General features: G+C 41.4%; 1 protein-coding gene across 2 annotated transcripts in view; it reads left to right on the forward strand.

Annotated features, from left to right (window-relative positions):
- plxnb3 (plexin B3) overlaps positions 1-8,545 on the forward strand; it is a 113,256-nt gene that overhangs the window by 89,419 nt on the left and 15,292 nt on the right. For both annotated transcript variants that reach the window (XM_060880876.1, XM_060880875.1), the window contains exons 14-22: positions 626-777; positions 1,018-1,260; positions 1,887-2,066; positions 2,237-2,372; positions 3,222-3,458; positions 4,666-4,824; positions 7,266-7,414; positions 7,626-7,726; positions 7,848-8,065. In XM_060880876.1, the coding sequence (XP_060736859.1) occupies positions 626-777; positions 1,018-1,260; positions 1,887-2,066; positions 2,237-2,372; positions 3,222-3,458; positions 4,666-4,824; positions 7,266-7,414; positions 7,626-7,726; positions 7,848-8,065 (1,575 nt within the window). The remainder of the gene's footprint in view (positions 1-625; positions 778-1,017; positions 1,261-1,886; positions 2,067-2,236; positions 2,373-3,221; positions 3,459-4,665; positions 4,825-7,265; positions 7,415-7,625; positions 7,727-7,847; positions 8,066-8,545) is intronic.

Genomic DNA, 8,545 nt, shown 5'->3' on the forward strand with positions numbered 1-8,545 from the left:
ACTAATGCACACACACGTTTTCCACAACCGTCACACACACAGGTAATTAAGTCACACACAGACTGTTTTTTTTTTTGTGTGTGTGTGTGTTTTTGACTTATCTCACGTTGTTGATGCCAGTGAATCTCTCTCCTCGACTGACACCACGAACAAAGCATCAGTTTTCAGTCTGGTTTATAAATTAGGCAGTGAAAATCCCTCAGGCACTTAAGATTAGATCTGTAAGACTGGATGTTAACAGTAATGCTGCTATGATTATTGGCTTATTATCTGATTGGGGAGGCTCGTGTGATTCTTGATTGAGACGTGAAGCGCTGTAACTCTCTCTCTCTCTCTCTCTCTCTCTCTCTCTCTATCTATCTCACTCGGAACGTCTATGACAGAAAAATAACAAGCACTGACAGCAGCGATTGATTAGTTTTGATGAATTTCTGCTAGTATGTGCAGCAGTATCGTAGCTGTTTACAGCTCTGCACACACACACTCACACACACACACAGATATATATATACAGTCAGCTTCAAAATTATAGGCACTTTTAGTAAAGATGAGTTTAGTAAAAGATCCATAGACATTGCATGTGTGCGTGTGTGTGTGTGTGTGTGTGTGTGTGTGTTGCATTCAGGTGTGGCCACTTACAGGACCGTTAGAGGGAGGGATTTACCTCACCATCCTGGGCTCTAACTTGGGTCAGCGTTACGAGGACATTGAGAATGGAGTCACGGTGGCCGGAGTCACCTGCAAGCCACTGCGCAACGCTTACCTTATATCAACCCGGTCGGTATACATACCCTTGGATCAATACAATAAACCATTTTATTTATTTTGTTTATAATTAAAAGTAAAAATTATAATTTAATTTTGAACCAGAGCTCTTGTTTTTCTCTTGCAGTGCAATAATACAAAGCGTGAAATAAAAATACTTTAGCTGTTCAGCATATTTTAATGTTTTGATGGTGTAGGTTTTGCATATGCATGGTACTCATTCAACTGTGTGTGTGTGTGTGTGTGTTTCAGGATCATGTGTGAGCTTCAGTCCTCCCTGAATGTGACAGCAGGGCCTGTGGTGGTTAGCGTGGGGAGCTCGATGCCGGGACGTTCCCAGCAGACCTTTACCTACCAGAACCCCGAACTGATTCGCATCGTGCCCAGTAAAGGCCCCATGGCGGGAGGCACCAGAATCACCGTGCATGGTGCTAAGCTCCTCACAGGGCAAAGCACTGACCTGCACGCATTTGTGGGCTCGCAGCTTTGCCACATGTGAGTCCTTTTATTAAACTGTGTGTGTGTTTGTGTGTGTGTTTGTGTGTGTGTTTGTGTGTGTGTTTGTGTGTGTGTGTGTTTGTGTGTGTGTGTGTTTGTGTGTGTGTGTGTTTGTGTGTGTGTTTGTGTGTGTTTGTCTGTGTGTGTGTTTGTCTGTGTGTGTGTTTGTCTGTGTGTGTGTTTGTCTGTGTGTTTGTGTGTGTGTGTTTGTGTGTGTGTTTGTGTGTGTTTGTCTGTGTGTGTGTTTGTCTGTGTGTGTGTTTGTCTGTGTGTGTGTTTGTCTGTGTGTTTGTGTGTGTGTGTGTGTATGTGTGTGTTTGTGTGTGTGTTTGTGTGTGTGTTTGTGTGTGTGTGTTTGTGTGTGTTTGTGTGTGTGTGTGTTTGTGTGTGTGTTTGTGTGTGTGTGTCTGTGTGTGTGTTTGTCTGTGTGTGTGTGTGTGTGTCTGTGTGTGTGTCTGTGTGTGTGTTTGTCTGTGTGTTTGTGTGTGTGTGTGTGTGTGTGTTTGTGTGTGTGTGTGTGTGTGTGTGTGTGTGATAAAAGAATGCAACAAGAACAAGTGCTATGTCTGTTGGCCAACTTAAAATTCTATTATTTACACGAATGTTTATTTTATATTTTACAGCATGGATGAATATTTGAGCGATACCCAGTTGGTCTGCCGCACCAGCCACTCGAACCGAACCGCACAAGTTCCCGTCATAGTTCAGTTCGGAAGAGCAGAGAGGACTGTGGGTAACATCCGCTTTCACTATCTCGAGGATCCCGTGATCACTGATGCGACTCCTACAGAGAGCTTCTACGGGTGAGTTAATGATGTTCATCAGTCCAGTAAATAAAAGTCTAGAATTAATGATTTCTGCTATTTATGTGTTATACCATACATCCCATCGCTTCTTTTAGCTTTACGTTACGTGGGGTATAAATGTAGTATCGCAAAACCATAATGTGATAAACTTGTTCTACATTTGGTAGTGGTGGGCGTAATATAATGGTATCTGGCCAGAACCTGGATGTGGTCCAGCAGCCAATGATGTCCATCCTGTATGAGACCAAAGTCAGGAGACGGCGATACAGTCACGCCTCGGCCCAGAACAGCACCATGGCAACGGTACAGCGCTCTACATGAATGTGTGGAATGTGTCTGAAAAATGCAAATGGACTGAAATTCACACGCAAACTCTTTCTCTCATGCACACACACACACACACACACACACACACACACACATACACTTTAGTAGTATTTTATTCTGGGCAGTTTTCTGGACTTTTATTGGCTTTATTAATCTTTTTTTTTTTTTTTATGCACTGCTTCGTCTAACGTGCTGGAAGATAAAATGCTTTATGTTGGTCTGAATAATTACATGCATTCAAACTTAAACCTGCTAAAATTTTATCCGTTCCATATCGGGGTGAAACGACGAACAATAGTCTTTCTGTGTAAGTGTTTCTGATGTCACAGGGATAATGACCGAGATAAGGAAGAGTACATTTTTCTGAGACTGGCGTCGAGTTAAAATTACTTCTACCCTGTTCGTAGTAATAACAATAGTCAATTGTGTGTGACTATGAGAAGGTAGATAACAGATGTCTTTTACCCCAGATTTATTCAGCACGAAGCATAAAATATACACCGGCTAACGTGTCTCAGATGTTAGCCTTCGTACTCAGCAGCTGGTAGCTGTTACATGATAGGGAAGACAGCTAGTTCATTTAGGGCAGTGAAAATAGGAATAAAAATAGTTTTTTGGGGGGTTTATTTGTGCCATTGTTTAACTTTTTTGTACCATTCTTTACTTTTTGCACACTGACAGGATTCTTAACACTAAATACACTAAATTACTCTTAAATTTGGTTTGAATGAAACGCAAATGAAGACTTTTATCTGGATTGGTGAAAAGCCATCGAAACAAGTCATCGACTCATCTCTGTATCTCTTCTCTCTCTTTGTGTTTTAGACAAAGACCCCCTGTGTAAACGTTACTTCAGAGCAGATGAGTTGTCTGAGTCCCAGAGTACCAAAGGACTCTCGCATCGTGAGAGTTTGGTTCGAGATGGACAACGTGCATTTGGATTTTAAGAGCATAAAAGGCACCGGCTTTACATATCATCCAGACCCAGAGTTATACAGCCTGAACCGCGAGGACCCCAAGTTACCTATCCGCTTCAAACCCGGAGGAGTCCTCGCTGTGGAGGTGAGGCTCAATATACTCAAGGATATCAAGAACAAAGTATTCAGATCATTAACTCAAAATTAGCATTTATTATCCACGTTCATAATATATACAAATGTCCCTAATCCAAAGCATGTCAATTTGTAAACATGGCATAAAGACGGATTATATTGCAGTCACTTAATTTCATTAGTAGCGTCAGTTCGAGAGCTCTGCTGTCACTTGCTTCGTTTAATCTTCAGCAGCTGCCTTCCTTCTTTTACTTAATGAAATTAAAAGATGCTTTTTAATTAAGAGAAGGTTTTGTTCAGTCGGTCTCCTGACGGGTTGTCATGATGATGAACGGACGACTCGATCGATTGTTTTCAGTCTTTCCCAATCCAAGCCCAAATTTTTTTTTTTCTTCTTCCTTTTCTTTTTTTGTCTTTTCTAAAGAAATGTTTTGCATATGAAGAGCGGCGAGACAGCATGTGCTGAAAATCGCAGCCGAGATCTAATTCGTTTTAAGAAACCGCCGTTAACGCGAACCGAAAGAAAGCATTCTAAAGTCTTCTCAACTCTCAGTAGGACACTTTGAAGATACTAACCATGATTAATATTTCTAATATCAATATTTAACCTAGTCATGCATTTTTAATAACGAGAGGGATGTTAGCTAAATGTTCAGGCTCTGATTGTCCCAGAGAGAACAGTACGCTTTCTTTTCTTTCTTTCTTTCTTTCTTTCATCTGATTTATGTGCGCTTCATTTGTCAGCCTGATAATAGATCATTTTTATGCCATTAGGTAGCGTTAGCAGTATAGCTCCCTGTATCTTGGCATGGGTTTCCTCTGGGTTCTCAGTATCCTCCAGCCACCCAAAGTCATGCCAGTCGATGGATCGGCTTTGACAAATTTCCAGCAAAACAACAGAAATAAAGAATCCAACAGTATTGAAAGGAATAAAATAGTAAAATCGGCAAGTCAGACAAATAACGGTATGAATAATTTTGGTGACAGTAAAAGGAAACTAATAACAATATTTCCCCGAGCATTATAAATAACAAAAAGCTAAAAAAAAGCTATTTCACCGATGTTTCTGTTGATCCAGTGTTTATACGCTGCAGCACAGAACGATGGTGACTCTGATATGCTTTATATGCTGTTCTCACAGTTATCGTTATGGCCGCACGGCCACTTATTAGCTATGTATTTAAGTCTAGAATTAACCCCTTAATTTTACTGTACAGGGGAAAGGTCTAACTTTGGCCATGAGTAAAGAGGAGGTGGTGGCTTTGCTCGGAGATAAGATTTGTGATGTGAAGACTCTGGACGATACACACCTGTACTGTGAACCTCCAGAGGAGCAGCCACTCGGTTTGGACAGCGGAGACCTGCCCAGGCTGAAGGTCAGTGCATTAAACCGAACACGATTTTCTCCGCGTGCAAAATTGAGACGTGCTAATTATGACCGTTGGCGTTGGTGGGCACGGCCACTTTAGTAGGTGCTCAGATAATGAACACAGACGCATGATGCCTAATTAACACATGACAAACAGTCAGCAAATGGCCAGATCTGGAATGTTTTACCACAACATGTGTTCATATATTATTTTTAATACCACAACACTTATTTTACATTAAGTGCTGGTACATGTTTTTTTCCCCAAACCTGTTCATTATTGACTGATGGAAAAAAAAAAACTGAATGTAAGCTGCATTTATCTCACCTTGTGTTCATTAGAAAAATGCATTCTGGTCATTTGGGAAGAATGGCTGTCATTTATCATTTAGTAAAACTGTGTGGAATTACAGATTGTTTTGGCACCACCGATTTTCTTCCTTACTGTTGTGCATATGGTGATAAATGCTAATCGTGCATGAATTATCGAGCATGTTCTAGGCAAACCTGATTCAAGCTCACAGAGAATCTTCCAGTAACGCAAACACGGCCATCGCGGTGCATCGGCTTCCATAGACACACTCTGCCTCTTCTTCCTTTCACAGGGTGCCATTACATTTTACCAAATCGAATGGTTCGTCTTATTGTTACTATAGTATGGATTCATTATTAAAGGTGCCCTGCCACACGTATTTCATTACTTTTGTGGTAATGTCTGAAGTTTACCATGGACTCTGTAACTTTTTTTGTGGAAATAATGCCTCGGTTACCTTGTTTCAATCCATTCTAGTGTGGTATAGAAAGCCTGCAGGAAGACTCAGCTCGATTTCGCCAGTTCTCATGAATATTCAAATGAGCCATGCTGCTTGGCTCCGATTGGCTAACCGCTAGGATATGAGAGCATGACTATTCATTCACCCAGCGCAATAAGTAGCCTAGGCTAGAGGAAATTTGTTTACAATCACCTTGAATTGCGGCAGAACGGCTTCTTCACAAGCCCGTTGACGTTCAGCCATCCTTGCTGTATAGGAAACTCACCGAGCTACACGAATTCTGGGGGCGTGGTCTCAAGTGGGACAGCTCATGAATAGTAATGAGCTCAGTCACTCTGACGTCAGACTGACCAGCTTTTCCAACTGACCTGATTTCTCCCCTTATTTCTTTTAAGTGGCTAGAACTGACCGGGGAGGTAGCAGTGCGTTTTCACATTCACGACACAACACAAACACATATGGACTTAACACATATCAAAAAATCCAAGTAAAAACGGTTTTGTGTGGAAGGGCACCTTTAAGTATATCTCTGTAGCACCATGAGCCTGTTTGAGAAAATGTCCATTAAATTTGTGTGTAATCGAAAAGAATTAAGCTAGACATCGTAACCTGTGTATAAATCTGCATCAGCAAACACTCCTGTGATCGATTTATAAAGTAGTTTTTAAAGAATAAATTTGTTAGGGTCCTTCTTGACAATTGAGGCCCATCATGTGTATTTGAACTCATCACAGAAGTCCTTCACTCGTCCCCAGTGCTGTAGACAGCATGGCAAAGCAAGCCGACTGATATTCTACCATCCGATGCCACAGGATGCTAAAAAGAGCCTCGTGGCAAGAAAGTGAAATCCAAATCTTTTCAGTAAATTCATAATAACGTTGGCGTGTCATGTGCTCGCGCGACGGCTTCGTCGGTCGTTGAACATAATAAGTATCTGAAAGCACAGCCTGTGCAACGTCTCCTCTCGTCTGTTGTTTGCGCCCAAAATAACACCGGCTTTTTACAGTCGTTAAATAGCATGTGCAGTCACCAAGTCACTATAATTACCATCAGCCTTGATAAATGGGTGGTTCATTGCAATAATCTCTGCCTGGTATTTTGCACTCATGTAAATGCATATACAATGAGGAAATAGTGACCTCCTCTTTGATCTTAATGGGCACTAAAAGCCACTTTAATCTGTTCAGTCAATTGCGGCAGCTTAAAATCGCACGAAACCTTTGTAAACAGGGTCACGTGTGGTTTATCGTCCGTTCGTGTAACATATAAAGGAAATACAGTGTTGAACAGTACAGCCGATGAAAATAAATGCCGTTTTTCCTCAACATGCATGTGTTCGTCTCAGCTTCGAATGTGTGGCAATTCTTTTTTAAATCCACTTACACATTTTTTTATATTAGAAAGCCTGGACCAAGCGCTTATTAAGGATGATGAATGAACCTGTACTTTACTGAACATAACAGTTGTCCAGTAAGATTCATGACTCGAAAGGAAAAACTAGTCTCAACCAAACGCCATGTAAACCTTCATAGATGGCCTTCTAAGACAAACTCACACATTTTTTTTCGTACCCCTTTTCGTGTAGCGTCTGTTTTAACACGTTGCCTGTTCATTCAATATAATGCATTCAATATAATGGTAACATCCTTCGTGTGTACATGTGTCTGTCTATCAGGTTGTAATGGGGCAGTTGGTGTTTGATCTGGGCACAGTGGAGTATGACATGGGCACTCACACACCCGTACCCCTGGAGGCGCAGGTCGGGCTGGCAGCAGGAGCAGCCGTGGTCGTGCTCATCGTCCTTGTCATCATCCTGATGTACAGGTGTGACCTTAAACATAAATGAAATATACGTATACAGAGATCCTGTCGTTCCCAGTAAAGGTGGTTCCTCTCCTGTTGGGGGCTTCCCTTGTTTAAACTGTAACTCTGTGGCTCGGTTTTTTCTATGTACTCTCATCCTGTTTTGTTTATCTTTGTGTGTGTGTGTGTGTGTGTTACGCCACAATGATGGTGATGAATGATTTGTTTACAGGAGGAAGAGTAAGCAAGCAATGAGAGACTACAAGAAGGTTCTGGTCCAACTGGAAACTCTAGAGATCAATGTTGGAGACCAGTGCAGGAAGGAGTTCACAGGTGTGTTTGTATATTTTAGCCTCCACAACACACACACACACACACATATATACAAACACCAAAAGGATTTATAGAGGATTAACTGAAATCCTGTTGCATGCTTTTCCCTTTAAAATCTCAGATCTGATGACTGAGATGATGGATTTAAGCAGCGATGTCGGTGGTCCTGGGATACCATTCCTGGACTATCGCACATATGCCGAACGTATTTTCTTCCCCGGTCAGAGAGGGGCGCCACTGAGCCAGAACCTGGATCTGCCAGAATCTCGCAGACAGACAGTGGAGCAAGGCCTGGGCCAACTCAACAACCTACTCAGCAACAGACTCTTCCTCACTCGAGTTAGTCAAACATTCAACTTTAAATTGGTGTTAGTCTCGTTTTTGTGTCCAATAGAGGGTGCCAAAAATTTTGATTCAATAAAGTTGGTAGCCCTTGGGGTGCATCTCGTTGTAATTTCACATGATAGATCAAGTTAACATCAGCTGTTTGGTGTTTATTAACGGATTTCATATGATTTCATGTAGACTCCTGAAATTATACATGGAGTCTTTGTGTCAACTGAAACTTGACTGGAATTGCTCTAAAGTTATTTTAAATAGAGCCAGTGAAAATCTCTGTGTAACCCAAGGCCCATTAAAGCCCATTACAGTGAAATTGCATCGGCTTCACAATACCGCTACTGTGTTCTGACTTTTTAAACACAGTTCATTATTTACCCTTTAAGGCAAAAGGCCTAGAATGACACATTACTGCATAGACTTTAAGTCACGCGATTTCACCCTAAAGAGTTAAAACTCATAAAAACAAAAACAGTAAAC

Source organism: Tachysurus vachellii, chromosome 11, assembly GCF_030014155.1.
Source record: "Tachysurus vachellii isolate PV-2020 chromosome 11, HZAU_Pvac_v1, whole genome shotgun sequence".
NCBI classification, from domain to species: Eukaryota; Metazoa; Chordata; class Actinopteri; order Siluriformes; family Bagridae; genus Tachysurus; species Tachysurus vachellii.